General features: G+C 43.1%; 1 protein-coding gene across 3 annotated transcripts in view; it reads right to left on the reverse strand.

Moving 5' to 3' along the window:
• The window catches only part of LOC144492963 (transmembrane protein 33-like), a 154,763-nt gene that overhangs the window by 122,000 nt on the left and 16,051 nt on the right, over window positions 1-16,712 (reverse strand). For all 3 annotated transcript variants that reach the window (XM_078211675.1, XM_078211674.1, XM_078211676.1), the window contains exons 3-4: window positions 14,061-14,155; window positions 1,551-1,738 (exon numbers count right to left, since the gene is read on the reverse strand). In XM_078211675.1, the coding sequence (XP_078067801.1) occupies window positions 1,551-1,738; window positions 14,061-14,155 (283 nt within the window). The remainder of the gene's footprint in view (window positions 1-1,550; window positions 1,739-14,060; window positions 14,156-16,712) is intronic.

Raw genomic sequence — 16,712 nt, forward strand, 5'->3', positions numbered from 1 at the left:
TCACTTATCTACTGTACTTATTGGTCAGCTTCAGGCTCCAGTTCAGGAGAGCCCTTTTGACAATGATAGGCTTTCATTTGTGATTGTCAAGATGGTTTTACACAGCAAAAACTTGCATTCATAAAATGTCTTTAACATAATAAAACTTCCCAAGGTGTTTCACAGAGGCATTGCTTGCTTTTGCGAAAAGCGCTGGAGAATGGCGGTGAGATCGAGGGGGGGGGGGGGGGGGGGGGAGAGCCCAGGAGTATGACGTTGACAAGAGGATCAGCCTTGATCATGTCAAATGGCAGAGCAGGCTCGAAGGACCAAATGCATTATTCCTGCTATTTTCTATATTTCTATTATGAAAATAAATCTTACAATGAGCCAGGTAAGATGACATTTGGGCAGATGACCAAAAGCTTAGCCAAAGATTGAGTGGCTTTAGGAACAAGACAGGTGGTGAGGCAGAGATTAAGAGAGGGAACTCCACAGTTTAAAGCCTTGGTAGTTGAAGATATGGCCACCAGTGGTGGCGCAATTAAAATCAGGGATGCTCAAGACATCAGAATTAGGGTAGCTCAGATACCTTGGATGGTTGTGCAACTGGAAATTACAGAGATGGGGAAGAGAGGGGCTCTGGAGGGACTTGAAAACAAGAATTTAAAATTGAGGCATTGTTTGAACTGGAGACAAAGTTGACCAATGAGCACAGGGGTGATGTGCGAAAGGGGCTTGATGTGAGTTAGGACCCAGACAGCAAAGTTTTGGATGACCTCAAGTCTATGGAGGCTAGAATGTGAGAGACTAGCCAGGCTTGGGTTGGAATTTAAGTCTAGAGGTAACAACAAAGACAGAGATTAGGGTTTCAGCAGTAGGTGAGCAGTGACTACATCTGTGATTTTGAAGCATGGTGGACCTATGATTATAAGCTCCACAAAACAATGGATTTCATGATATAACTTTAACAAATTTTGACTATAGCAACAGTGGTCAGCTTTTTCCACCATTTCTGGTGAAAGCTGGGACAATGCTTTTCAAGTATTGACATGAAAGAAATAGCTTAGTCGAGTGATGGAAATCAATAGTGAGAATTACAACATCAACTGGCATAATTGTCAACTAAGGCTGTGTCAAATAAGTATTCAATTAGAAAATAACTTAACAATTCCTCACAACATGTGGTGGCATATGATGAGGGCAAAAAACTCACGGCAGCAGATACAGGCATCAGTAAATTTCCAATACCGAGAGAGACAGAAAATACCAAAAAAAAAGATACCTTTACTGCCACACATTTCACTGAAAGTGTGACCATTGTGCAACTACTTGGGTGGCTTGTAATTTAAGCTTCTAGTATTATACTACATAAATTTACTCCGAATAATCAGGTAGGGGGAGGGAAGAAAAAAAAAATCAAAACAGTAAGCTCCAAAAGATTATTCCTCTCAACAAGACCTTATTCATCTGCAGATTTTCCCCTCTTAACGGCAGTAAATCTTGCCACGAGATCTGATTACAGTCATAAAAATGATTTAGTTTACACAATAAAGCACAGTGAAGGATACAGGTAATGGGATAGGATGTAATAAAGATGAGTGAGTACAGCAGGTAGTGGCAGCTGTCCTCCAAAAGTGCCTGTGTGACATAGGCTCTGCTGAACTGGAATCTGGGTAGTCTCTGATGGAGCCGGCAAGCACTGGTCAGGGCATTAGCCAGTAATGCCCTCTGATAGAACTGTCCACCCTCAGCAACTCTATGGAGAAGAAACAAAGACAAAATATTCAGCTTCTTTATATTCATTGACAACTGATAAAGATGCAGCATTGAACTGTGGTAGGATGCAGGGAAATGCAAAGTGGGAAAAGGCAAGTTACCATTACTAATGTGCATGGATTTTCTACAATTTGCATTTTCCCTTCTTTTAAAAAGTCAACTGGGTATCTACCATGTGGAAATCTGACAGCATGTTTAAGAATTTGCAATTAAAGCTTGAAAAATCAATATCCCGATTTCCTGTTGCCCAAAATGTAGAAAGACATCTCACTAACCCAAGTCCAAGAGCTTAAGAGCAGGTTAACAGAGTCGAGGTTTAGAAAGTCCCAAGTAGGTGCTTAGGTGGTGCTACAATTTGAACAGCTAATATTGTGTTGCTCATCAGAGTAGATTACTAATAAGCTTCCCACTCACTTGTCCAGAAAGAGGCCTGCCACCAAATTAAGGATTTGAGGTGCAAGGGTATCTGCAACAAAATGGAAACAATACTAGGCCTCAGTGACAAATCAACATCGCCAGGTTCCACTTGTGAGCTACACTAGCTGCTCAATTTACTAACTGCCCGGGAATACTGAGAAACTGCCTGGCGTAGTTAGGGGGGATTGACTTGGTTATAAATTTCCAATGCTCAGCATGACATCTTACCCTCCCCAAAAGACAGACAAATCCTACTGGTTGTTAGATCACTGGCAAACACTGGTTTGAGCCTGTGATTTGCTCTACAGGAAATACAAGAATCTCCCAAAAACAGCATGGTGAGCAACACAAAATACCATTGAACAGAAAAGTGAATTGCCATCATCTTCCTGACCACAAGAACACACACATGCTGGATCTTATTTATTGTAGTTCCACCAGTGGTAATGCAACTCACGCATTAAGCTGTGGATTTCTGAACATGTTCTCATACACATGAAAATCTGGTTAATACTCTCCAATATTGGTCTCAGCATTTTAATCAGCTGTGTGACAGTTGTCTGCCTTCAGCACGTTGGAAGAAATAATATTGAGCAGCCTACATCATGCCTGCAGTTTGATCTTCTAGATGCACAAGTCCAATGCCTTAGGCACCATCAACTGCTTAATTCTGATCCGCTTCTAAAGCGCTAAATGCAAAAAGGTATGCCATCCATGAGGCTTAATTCATCCGCTTTTGATGCTCAGTATTCCTTTCTTCCACCTACTTCTCCTTTTTGCCACACCCATTTCACATTTTTGTCCCAGATTCTGTTACATATGCCCAAGAACTTCTGTTGCCTAATTTTCTAAACCATGAAGAAAAGCGCTTTGGATAAGTTGGCATCCCAGAAGTTTAACCTGCATTGATACTATACAGACAAAGAGATGAGAAAGAACAAGGTGTTCATCGCACCTTCTCAGTGTAGTCCCCAAGAACAGTATCAAGGCTGAAGTATACATCAATCCAGGCCCCATCAATTGATATGGATAAACAACTGGAGAGCTCACTTTGAATCTTTCAATGTCTAATCGATGAGTACCCTTTGGAAGCCAATAACGCCATGCTCGTCAATCTACTAGCGATGTGACATCTTTAACATATTGTACATGTGTGTACTTCCTGCCAGAATTTCTATTTTATATTCACATGTGCACTTTATCATGGAAAAGTATCAGTGTAGGTTTGTCACACTCAAGCCACATGGTATTTGTGCTAAGTACCCAGACAATGACCACCCCCAAGAAGAGAATCTAACTATCTCCCTTTGACGTTCAATGGCATTGCCATCATTGAATTCCCCATCATTATCAACATCATGAGGGTTATCAAAGACCAGGAGCGGAGCTAAACCAGCAATATAAATACCACGGCTACAAGGGCAGATCAGAGACTATGAATTCAGAGGCGAGTAACTCACCTCCTGATTCCCCAAAGCCATTACCTATAAGGCAAGGTCAGAAGTATGATGGGTTACTTTCCATTTACCTGGATGAGTGCAGCTTGAACAACAAAGAAGCTCCACACCACAAAGCAGTCTGCTTGATCAGCACCATATTCACCATCACTTGCTGGATCACCAATGTACAATGGCAGCAGTGTGCATCATCTACAATGTGCACCGTAGCAGCTCATCAAGGCTCCTTTGACAGCGTTTTTCAAACCTGCAACCTCCACCACCTCGCAGGGGAATATCACCACTTGCAAGTTCTCCAAGCCAAACACTATTCCACTTGGAACTATCTATATCCCTCGTGTTGCTGAATCAAAATCCTGGAACTCTGTTCTTAACAACACTATGGGAGTATTGGCAGCAGATGGAATGAAGTGGGTCAAGGTAGTAGCTCAGCAACACCTCAAAGGCAGTTCGTGATGGGCAACAAATGCTGGCTTCACCTGTGATGCTCACATCCCTTGAATTAATATTTTTAAAAGTGCTGTAGTGTCAGATAGCAGAGAAATGTACTTGTGTGACAAAGAACAAAGAACAAAGAACAGTACAGCACAGGCAACAGGCCCTTCGGCCCTCCAAGCCTGTGCCGCTCCTTGCTCCAACTAGACCAATCGTTTGTATCCCTCCATTCCCAGGCTGCTCATGTGACTATCCAGGTAAGTCTTAAACGATGTCAGCGTGCCTGCCTCCACCACCCTACTTGGCAGCGCATTCCAGGCCCCCACCACCCTCTGTGTAAAAAACATCCCTCTAATATCGGAGTTATACTTCGCCCCTCTCACCTTGAGCCCGTGACCCCTCGTGAACGTCACTTCTGATCTGGGAAAAAGCTTCCCATGGTTCACCCTATCTATCCCCTTCATAATCTTGTACACCTCTATTAGATCTCCCCTCATTCTCCGTCTTTCCAGGGAGAACAACCCCAGTTTCCCCAATCTCTCCTCATAGCTAAGACCCTCCATACCAGGCAACATCCTGGTAAACCTTCTCTGCACTCTCTCTAACACCTCCACGTCCTTCTGGTAGTGCGGCGACCAGAACTGGACGCAGTACTCCAAATGTGGCCTAACCAGCGTTCTATACAGCTGCATCATCAGACTCCAGCTTTTATACTCTATACCCCGTCCTATAAAGGCAAGCATACCATATGCCTTCTTCACCACCTTCTCCACCTGTGTTGCCACCTTCAAGGATTTGTGGACTTGCACACCTAGGTCCCTCTGTGTTCCTATACTCCTGATGACTCTGCCATTTATTGTATAACTCCTCCCTACATTATTTCTTCCAAAATGCATCACTTCGCATCTATCCGGATTAAACTCCATCTGCCACCTCTCCGCCCAATTTTCCAGCCTATATCCTGCTGTATTGCCCGACAATGCTCTTCGCTATCCGCAAGTCCAGCCATCTTCGTGTCATCCGCAAACTTGCTGATTACACCAGTTACACCTTCTTCCAAATCATTTATATATATATCACAAATAGTTGTGACAAGTTAAGGTAGTTTCCATTATACATTATGAAAATAAAGACAGATGTCCTGAAAGTGGGAACTGAATAGCATCTCCATACTCTTATGATTCCGGAAAATACCTGCAGAAATGGATCTCATTATTTCATTTATAACGTTATGGATTTAACTGCAAGAAAATTAATCACCCTCTGCGAAAATAGTAGAAAGGAATTACAACATTTCCCAGGCAAATGTACAAAGAATTGGTACAATAATATTCCACTGTATAATATCAGGGATATAGTCTCAGCATCTCCTTTTACGTGAAGTATCAAGCATCTGAATTGGCAGTGTTATTTTCTACTTCTAGAAATTTTGTTCAAATACAGGAAGCACTAAAACTAGGGACTTACTTGGAGTTACTGAATTGCAGGGGACGGACAGAGAGTTATCACATATAATCAGTGTAGTGAATGTATTCAAGTTGAAACTGGGCCTGTGGTCCTCCCAGTTAAATAATAAAATTACTGAGCACTTCGCAAATCTGGAGAAAATCCAACATCAGGTCAAAGAGAAAAGGCTCCATCCAAACAAATTCTGTGACCACTTGAGGGGAGAGTCAATGATAAAGCAGGTGATGAGGCTAACCCATTGCACTTGGGGGTGTGCTGACATCTATGATGGTGGTTTGCCCAGGCTAGGGTAGAGCAAAGGAACAGAGCAGCCAATGAGGTTAAACTGAGACTTTACCCAATGCAATTTTTCAAAGTCATCTTGGCCTTTTGGCGAAGATGACATGTCAGATCAATCCCAAGATCGGTTGCAATGCCTCATCTTGTATGTTCCTCACTTGGGGACTATAAATGAGATTCTATTTGAGTTTTTTTTTGGATGGAATAAAAATTTGAACAAATTGGAAAATGAATTCAGATGATTTCAGGAGTTAGACAAGATGGAGTAAATCATTATGTTTGTCTCAAATCCATTTTTCCCAAGGCACATTGGAGAACTGACAGCTAAATTTTAGCAAGTGCTGGAGCAAAGCAGTGGACTTTACATGGAAATAATCACCATGCAAAATGACAGAGCTGAAAGTTAGATCAAGGGGCAAAGACTTTTGGGGACTTGTAAACAGAGAGAAGTACCCTATTCTGATATTGTGTGTACTCAAGGTGACACCCTACTTTGGTTCCATATACCGCTGGGGTGACTTTTTTCCAATATCGCAATCGTTTCACAGATGCCCATCTGATGGACTGCATGAGACTGGCCATCTCAAACTACGACCCAGGCTTCACAGCACTCTCAGATAGTGTGTAAGCACAGGTATTACACTGAGATTAGGTGAGGGTTATGCACAAGTACATTTTGGGGGATTTTAGTAAAGTTGAATTTTTAAAGAGTAGATCGCGTGCTGCGTTTTGATGCTAAAAGTGATCTTGGGCTTAGAAAGGTTGGAGGCCACTGATCTATATTAACAGCTTAGATCAGGGGGCCAAGTGTAATATATTCAAGTTTGCTGATACTATCCCACCCAACTTTGCAGTAAGTTGCAAGGAGGGAGCAGAGGGTAAAAAAGGATATAAATAGTTTAAGTGGGACGAACATGAGAGATGGGATATAATATGGAGAAATGTGAAGTTATCCACTTGGGTACAAAAAATGCAAAAAGCAAAATATATTTTCAGATGAGACACTGGGAAATGTTGATATTCAAAGGGTCCTGGACGTCTAGTCCTTTCTTTAACTTAGCAATTAACTAAAAGTTGCTCTTTGGGTTGGGAGAAATTGAGTTTTATTCCAACTGTAAAACTAGCAGGTTAATTAGGCTTAAACTGGTTTTCAGAAGCTTGAATCAAGGAGCATAAAAACTGGCCTTCTTCACTGGAGAGGGGGAGGGAAATGAGATGCTCTTTCTTTTTCTATCTTATTTCTCTCACCAGTAGCTGGTTCTTACTTTACTACAGGAATTGATGAGTAACTGGTAAGTTTTTCTACTTATTCTAATTGTAATAAATAGCTCTTAAAAGTTACAGTCTGGCAGGTCAGCTCAGCCAAATGGAATGTGGGAAGTCACGGACGCACCTTGTATCCTAGATGAACATATCTGCAGGACATGTCACCGGCTGTAGAAGCTTGGGCTCCAGGTTACAGAACTCGAGTGGCTAGTATCACTGTTGTGCATCCACGAGGCAGAAGAACACGTGAATAGCACATTTAGGAAAGTGGTCACTCCACAGGTTAAAAGCATACAGGTAGTGAGGGAATGGGTGACTACCAGGCAGCCAAGAGATCAGGCAGGTAGTGCCCCACGAGTCCATCTTGCTTGGTAATGATTCCTCCAGGGGAGTGGAGCCAGAGCCAAGTTCATGGCACCATGGCTGACTCAGCTGGACAGGAGGAGGAACAAGAGTGGGAGATCATAAGTATTAGCGGATTCTATAGGTCAGGATATCAGACAGATGTTTCTGTGGCAGCAAGGGTGACTTAATCTGAAGCCAGGGTTTTAAATTTGAACAAAGGAAATTATGAAGCTATGAGGAGAAAATTGACGGAGGGAAAATAAATGAAACAGTATGATGGTACATAGGAAATGGAAGAATCTTTACAGAATTATTGCATACTTGACAGCAACTGCACATTCCTTTAGAGCACAAAACCTCAAAGAAAATGCAATCAAATTATGGCTAATAAAGTTAGAGGTTATACAAGATTGGAAGAAAAGCCCTATAAAGTTGCCAGAAATAGTAGTAAACCTGAGGATTCAGAGCATCTTTAGAATCCAGCAAAGGTAAATCAAAAATCTGAAAGGGAGAATAGAATATGAATATAAACTAAGTAAAAAACAAACTAAAAGCTTCTATAAGTATGTAAACAGAAAATGTTTGATTTGATTTATTATTGTCACATGTATTAGCATACATGAAAAGTATTGTTTCTTGCGCACTCTACAGACAAAACATACCGTTCATAGAGAAGGAAACGAGAGAGTGCAGAATGTAGTGTTACACTCAGCTAGGGTGTAGATGTTTGGCAAAGACAAATGTTGGTCCATTACAGGCAGAGTCAGGAGAATTTATAATGGGGAACAGAGAAATGGCAGAGTAGCTAAATGATTATTCATTGAGTGTTGACTAAGGAAGATTCAAGAAATCTCCCAGAATTAAAGGATGAGGAATTGAAGAAAATTTGTATTAGCAAGTTGCATTGGAAAAAATAATGGGACTGAAGACTGAGAAGTCCCTAGAACTGATAAGTCTACATCCCAAAATGTTGAAAAAGATAGCTATGGAGATAGTGGATGTACTGAGAATCATCTTCAAAATTCTATCTTTTCTGGAAGGGTTCCTACAGATTGAAAGGGAGCAGATTGGAAGAGAGAAAATGTCACTTTACAAATTAAGGAGGGAAAAAGAAAAGAGAACAACAGACCTCTTAGCCTTACATCAATAGTTGGGAAAATTCTAAGGGTGTAATAAACAGACACGTGATCATAATAAGAACATAAGAAATTGGAGCAGGAGTAGGCCATCTGGCCCTTCGAGCCTGCCCCGCCATTCAACAAGATCATGGCTGATCTGAAGCGAATCAGTTCCACTTACCCGCCTGCTCCCCATAACCCCTAATTCCCTTATCGATCAGAAAACTATCTACCCGTGATTTAAACATATTCAACGAGGAAGCCTCCACCACTTCAATGGGCAGAGAATTCCAGAGATTCTCTACCCTGAGAGAAGAAGTTCCCCCTCAACTCTGTTCTGAACCGGCCCCCCCCTTATTTTGAGGCTGTGCCCTCTAGTTCTGGTTTCCCTTCTAAGTGGAAAGAATCTCTCCACCTCTACCCTATCCAGCCCCTTCATTATCTTATATGTCTCTATAAGATCACCCCTCATCCTTCTAAACTCCAACGAGTACAGACCCAATCTGTTTAATCTCTCCTCATAAGCTACACCCCTCATCTCCGGTATCAACCTGGTGACCCTTCTCTGCACTCCCTCCAAAGCCAATATATCCTTTCGCAAATAAGGGGACCAAAACTGCACACAGTACTCCAGTTGCAGCCTCACCAGAGCCTTGTACAGTTGCAGCAAGACCTCCCTGCTTTTATATTCTATCCCCCTCGCGGTAAAGGCCAACATTCCATTCGCCTTCTTGATCACCTGCTGCACCTGCAGACTGAGTTTTTGCAATTCGTGCACAAGGACCCCCAGGTCCCTCTGCACAGTCGCACGATGTAATTTTTCTCCATTTAAATAATATTCCAATTTACTATTATTTCTTCCAAAGTGGATAACCTCACATTTGCTAACGTTATATTCCATCTGCCAGATCCTCGCCCACTCGCTCAGCCTATCCAAATCTCTCTGCAGACTTTCCGCGTCCTCCACGCAATTCGCTTTCCCACTCACCTTCGTGTCATCAGCAAACTTGAATACCCTACATTCAGTCCCCTCCTCCAGATCATCTATGTAAATGGTAAACAATTGAGGCCCCAGCACCGATCCCTGCGGCATGCCACTGGTCACCAACTGCCAACCAGAAAAGCACCCATTTATCCCAACTCTCTGCTTCCTGTTAGATAGCCAATCCCCAATCCATGCCAACACCTTACCCCTAACTCTGTGTACCCCAATCTTCTGCAGCAACCTTTTGTGAGGCACCTTATCGAACGCCTTCTGGAAATCTAAAAACACCACATCCACCGGTTCCCCTCTGTCAACCGCACTAGTGACATCTTCATAAAAGTCCAGTAGATTCGTCAAACACGACTTTCCCTTCATGAATCCATGCGGCATCTGCTTGATCGAACCATTCTTATTCATGTGCTCTGTTATTTCCTCTTTAATAATGGACTCTAGCATCTTCCCAACTACGGACGTTAAGCTAACCGGCCTGTAGTTACCCGCCTTTTGTCTACTTCCTTTTTTAAACAGCGGCGTAACAGTAGCTGTTTTGCAGTCAGCTGGCACTACCCCAGAGTCCAGCGAATTTTGATAAATTACTACTAACGCATCTGCTATTACCTCAGCCATTTCTTTCAGTACCCTGGGATGCATTCCATCCGTGCCCGGGGACTTGTCTACCTTCAGTCCTATTAGTCTACCAAGCACCACCTCCTTAGTAACAGTAATTGTATTAAGGACCTCCCCTCCCACCAACTCTCGATCTCTAATATTCGGCAAACTATTTGTGTCTTCCACCGTGAAGACCGACACAAAGAACTTATTTAAAGTCTCAGCCATTTCCTCGTTTTCCACTATTAAATCCCCCCTCTCATCTTCCAAGGGTCCAACATTCACTCTAGCCACTCTATTCCTTTGTATATACTTGTAAAAACTTTTACTATCATTTTTTATATTTTGAGCTAGTTTAGTTTCATAATCTATCTTTCCTTTCTTAATCGCTTTCTTAGTCGTTCTTTGTTTTTCTTTAAAGCTTTCCCAATCCACTAATTCTCCACTATTTTTGGCCACTCTGTACGCATCTGATTTTATTTTAATACTCTCCTTTATTTCCTTCGTTATCCACATCCGGTTATCCTTTTTCTTACAGTCCTTCTTTATCACCGGAATATATTTTTGCTGAGTACTTAAAAAAATCTCCTTAGAAATCCTCCACTGTTCCTCAGCTGTCCTACCTACCAGTCTGCTCGCCCAGTCTACATTAGCCAATTCCACCCTCATCCTATCGTACTCCCCTCTGTTCAAGCAGAGGACACTGGTTTGGGACCCTACTTTCTCACCCTCCATCTGTATCAGAAATTCCACCATATTATGATCACTCATCCCAAGAGGATCCTTCACAAGAAGATCCTTAATCCTACCTGTCTCATTGCACAGAACCAGATCCAAGATAGCTCGCTCTCTCGTAGGTTCTGTAACATACTGTTCAATGAAACAATCCCGACAGCATTCCAAGAACTCTTCCTCAAGCCCTCCACGTCCAATTTGAGTCGACCAATCAATATGTAGGTTAAAATCCCCCATGATTATTGCCGTTCCACTTTTGCACGCATCCATTATTTTCTTTTTTATAGCCCTCCCCACCTCTAAGTTATTATTTGGGGGCCTATAGACCACGCCTACCAGTGTCTTTCTCCCCCTACTATTCCTTATCTCCACCCACAACGATTCCACGTTTTGCTCCTTAGAGCCTATGTCGTCTCTCACCACCGTCCTGATATTATCCTTTATTAACAAAGCTACCCCACCTCCTTTTTCTACCTGTCTATCCTTCCTAAATGCCTGATAACCCTGTATATTCAGTTCCCAGTCCCGGTCACCCTGCAACCACGTTTCTGTGATGGACACTAGATCATATTCATTTGTATGGATTTGTGCCATCAACTCATTTACTTTGTTTCGAATGCTTCGTGCATTCAGGCAAAGTGTCTTTATGCCAGCCTTTATCTGGACCCGGTTTGTTGAAGCGCTACTAACATCTCCCAAGCCCTCTCCTCCTTTAGCTAGTTGTTTATTCACTATACTCCTGGCATTAGAGTAGACACATCTCAATCCTATGGTCTGACCTCTCCCCTTCTCTGTTCCCAGTCCACCTGCCCTCTTGCACTGCCTATAACCCTTCTCTGTTTGCGAGCTACCTTCCTCACTCTCCGTCATGTCACTTTGATCCCCTCCCCCCAACCTATCTAGTTTAAACTCTCCCCAGTAGCCTTAGCCAACCTTCCTGCCAGGATATTGGTCCCCCTGGGATTCAAGTGCCACCCGTTTTTAGTATACAGGTCACACCTGCCCCTAAAGAGGTCCCAATGGTCCAGGAACCTGAATCCCTGCCCCCTGCACCATTCCCTCAGCCACACATTCATCCTCCACCTCACTCCATTCCTTTCCTCACCTTCCCGTGGCACAGGCAGCAATCCCGAGATTACTACCTTTGCTTTCCTCCTTCTCAGCTGTCTCCCTAATTCCCTATACTCTTTTTTCATGTTTCCTTCCCCCTTCTTACCCACATCAGTGGTACCAATATGTACCGCTACCTCCGGCTCCTCTCCCTCCCACCTCAGGATTTCTGGGACTCGCCCAGCGACATCCTGGATCCCAGCCCCAGGGAGGCAGACCACCATGCGAGACTCCCGCCTGCCTCCACAAAATCGCCTGTCCGTCCCCCTGACTGTCGAGTCCCCGATTAATACCGCCTTCCTCCTCCTTTCCTTAGCCTTCTGAGTTACAGGGCCGGACTCCACCCCGGAGACACGGCCACTGCTGCTTCCCCCAGATGGGCTGTCCCCCCCAACAGTACTCAGACAGAAGTACTTGTTATGTAGGGGCACTTCCACCGGGGTGCTCTCAATCACCCGTGTTTTACCCTTCCTGGCTGTCACCCACTTGGCCTCCTCCCGTGGCCCTGGTGTGACCACCTGATGATAGCTCTTGTCTATCACCTCCTCATTCTCCCTCACCTGCCTAAGATCGTCAAGCTGCAGTTCAAGCTCCCTAACACGGGCCCTCAGGAACCGCAGCTCGACACACCCCTCACAGATGTGGATGTCCGGGAGGCCAGGTGCCTCCAGGACCTCCCACATACTGCACTGCGAGCAACACACTGGCTTAACACTCATATTTCACCCTTTCTTCCAAGGTACACAGAGAAAAGTAAATTATAAATTAAAAAAAATAAGAAACTCACCCCTGCTCGCCCTTTCTGCCTAAGCCCGATGAGCCAAAGCCCCTCAGTTCTCACTCAGCTCCCTCTCACTCCGCTGCCCGTTAGATAGTGGGGCCTGCCTTTTAAACCTCCCGTGCACTAAAAAAAACTCAAAAGACCCTTCCCAGTAAACCCCGCGGCCACTGCCAGTTTCGCGCCAAAATTTTTAAATAATTAAATAAATAAATAACACCCGCGAAAAAGTACTTTAAATTAAATCTTACCCCAAAACTCCTGTCACCAGTCACACCTCTGCCTTTCTCCAAAGCAACAAAGAGGACTATCCCCCCAACTAACTGACTTTTATACAACTTTTTGAGTATGCTGCTAAGAGAATTAATAGAGGAGAGTCGGTGGACCCAAGTATACTTGGATCTTTAAAAGGAAAGATCCCCCACAGGAGTTTAGTTAGCAAAATTAAAGTACATGTGATAGAAGGTAATATACTGTCATGGATTAAGTGATAGTTAACAGGCTGGAAACAGAGTAGGAATAAATGGGTCACTCCCACACTGTTAGGCTGTGATTGGTAGCGTACAGCATGGATCTGTAGCTGTTCACAATATACATCAGTGATGTGGATGTGGGGACCAAATGGAACATTTCCAAGTTTGCAGGTGACACAAAGCTCGGTGGGAATGCATGTTGTGAGGAAGATTCAACGTGGTTAAGAGAATTTGGACAGACTTAGTGAATAGGCAAGACCATGACTGGTGGAATATAAATGTAAAAAAAATTGAGGTCATGCACTTGGTGGGAGTGGAGGATTAGATGTGCAGAGTATTTCTTTAATGGTAAATATAGACATACAAAAGGACCTGGGTGTCCTCATCAATAAGCAACTGAAGGTGCAGCCAGCAATTCGGGATGCTAATGGTATGTTGGCCTTTATTGCAGGATCAGCTGAGTTCTTATGCTTTGTTACAGAACACTTAAAGAAATCTAAGCATTCTCTATTACACTGTGCAGTCACAAAATTCCTTTTGGATCCTCATGAACGCCTTTAAAACAAAGCAGCTCTGGTCCTATCAGTACACTGATTGCTAATCTTAATCTTCAAATATGTATCATTGATTACATTCAGTAGGGTGCAACTTGCTCTTAAATAAAGATACCATCTGGATCTAGTTCTTTTGGCCAGTAAGCACAACCTTTTCTAATAAATAATGCAATAGATGCTATAAGCCAACTTAAGGATTTCTTGCATCTCAAAATTCAGTATTTTGCCTGTACACATACATACCTAACATTACAATCATTGTAAATCTACTTACCCCAAGATGGGAAACAGAAAAAAGAATGTTGACACCAGTGTAAATAATCGAAGCAGCCACATGATAGATTCGGTCTTGTTGCTCATCATGAATTGCTTTTATCGTTATGTGGCAGGAAATAAAAAGAGAATGTTATTTAAAAAAGGCATGTTTTTAGAATAAATATTCTATATCTAGGTGGTGTAGTTATGAGTGGGATGCTCCAGGGATCAAAACTGTTTCTCATTTATATCAATGACCTGAACTCAAACTTTATTATTGTTTGCTTGGCTGACCATTTTGTATTAAAGCAGAAGAGGCATGGAATTGAAGGAAGCAGCTTAGATATTTTAGAGTGGTTAGCACTGCTGCCTCACAACGCCAGGGACCCGGGTTCGATTCCGGCCTTGGGTCACTGTCTGTGCAGAGTCTGCACGTTCACTCCGTATCTGTGTGGGTTTCCTCTGGGCGTTGGCGTTTCCTCCCCCAGTCCGAAAGACGTGCTGGTTAGGTGCATTGGCCATGCTAAATTTTCCGAGTGTACCCCAACAGGCGTCGGAATGTGGCGACTCGGGGATTTTCACAGTAACTTCATTGCAGTGTTAATGTAAGCCTACTTGTGACACTAATGAATAAACTTTAATTCTGTTGGAATTCCTGGTTTAACAGTTATAGTGGAGCATCGCATTTACAGTTTATTGTCTTCCTCCTTAACCAAAGAGGAGGAAGCTGTTACAATTGGTAGGTCATAAGAGTGCAGGTCAGATGATTGTACCTTTAAAAAAAAGTAGGAGGTCTCTTAAGCATAGATTGGGCTACAGTGTTTTGGAATTACATAGAAGATCTTTTCATATTCTAAAGGCCTGCCAGCAGCACATCATCATGTCTCTCCAGTTGAGCAATGCAAGAGTTTCAAAAAGAAACAAAGGAGTGAGGGGGGAGCAAGGGATGGAATTAGCTTGGTACCTATGGCTCAGTCAGTGATTTTGCTGCCAAGTGTGTGAACAGTCACATAAAATGCAAAGTCCCAGGTTAAGACTCTCTCTCTCTCACCCTGACCATCCCCCGGTACAACCATCACCACTACATCCCTTCGACTTAAGGAAGGAGAGTTCCACAGGTATGGTAGACACTGGTTTAGCTCCCCACTGCAAAACACGGAGGGACCACTTAAAACACTATTAGATCCTGCACTTGCCTGCTAAATAGCTCATTATTCTAGGATCGTCCTGGAATGCAGCTTTTTGTCTCTTCTGCAAACTGTCTTGTTAAACCCTTCACTTCTGTCACCTAAACTCTTACCTCAAACAAGTGAGAGGAAATCCTAGACTTCTTTATCACCAAAATCAAGTAGATGCCTCTACTGCTTCCGTAAAAAGCATTTAGATAGTTACATGGGTACGATGGGTATAGAGGGCCAAATGCAGGCAATTGGGATTAGCTTAGGGGTTTTTAAAAAAAGGGCGTCATGGTCAAATTGGGCCGAAGGGCCTGTTTCCATGCTGTAAACCTCTGACTCTATAACCGGCTCAACTGGACAAAATCCCTTTGAAGCTCCACCCTGCTCTAGTATTGTTCTCACCCACGTCCCCTTGTGCCCTCTCAGCTCACCTTGTCTGTTAGATTCTATCCCGTTCACCTCTTCCTATTCCCACTAAACCTCTCAGCCAACTTCCACTCGTGGCCTCCATGTCAGCCAATATTGTAAACGGTTCTCTCTCCTTTAAATTTGCTATCAGATCTACAATGTACTGTCCCAGAGTGTGGAGGAGGGATATTCAACTGTGGTTTTCAAAAGGGAATTGGATAATCATCTGTACAGAAAAAGTTGCAGGGATGCAGGAAAAAGGCAGGGGAATGTGGCCAGCTGAGTAGTCTTTACAGAGAGCTGGCACAGACATGATGGGCCAGTTGGCCTTGACCTATGCTGTAACCATTTTATGGCACTTAACAGAAGTATTATAAAACATAACTAGATATGAAGTCACACAAGGCAATATTAGGGCAGGTGGCCAAAAGCTTGGTCAAAGAGGGTTTACTGGAGGACCCTAAAAAAAGAAAAAGGAAAGAGAGGTAGAGAATCGGAGATGTATATATTTCAGAGGGTTTTAGAGCTTACAAGAGATGGGACAATGCAAGGCCATAATTAAAATAAGACTGAGAATTTTAAAATCGAGGCATTTCTCGGCCAGGAGCCAATACAAGTCAGTGAGCTCAGGTTTGATACGTGAATATGGCCTGGTCTGAATAAGGATATGGGCAGTAGAGTTTGGATTACCTCCTGTTTAGGGAGGGTAAAATGTGGAAGATGAGCCAGGAGTGCATTGGAATAGTCAACCTAAAAGGTAATACAAAAAGGTAAGAATGAAGGTTCCAACAGCAAGTGAGCTGAGGCAAGAGCCAAATGAGACGATGTTACAAGGTGGAAATAGGCAGTCATACTGATAGCATTGTGTATCAGAAGCTCATCATGGAGCCTTGCTGAGCGAGAGCAAGGGGTAGAGAATAGAATTTGAAGCTAAGAACAAAGACAATGACTTTGATCTCCCCAATATTTAATGGAAGAAAATTCCCCTCATCCAGTACTAATTTTTTGTGTATGAGCTGTACCACACTCCTTCAAATTATCCATTTATTCAATAACCTTTCCAAATCACAATTTTCTATGCATGG

The sequence above is a fragment of the Mustelus asterias genome, chromosome 4 (assembly GCF_964213995.1).
Source record: "Mustelus asterias chromosome 4, sMusAst1.hap1.1, whole genome shotgun sequence".
Classification (NCBI taxonomy): Eukaryota; Metazoa; Chordata; class Chondrichthyes; order Carcharhiniformes; family Triakidae; genus Mustelus; species Mustelus asterias.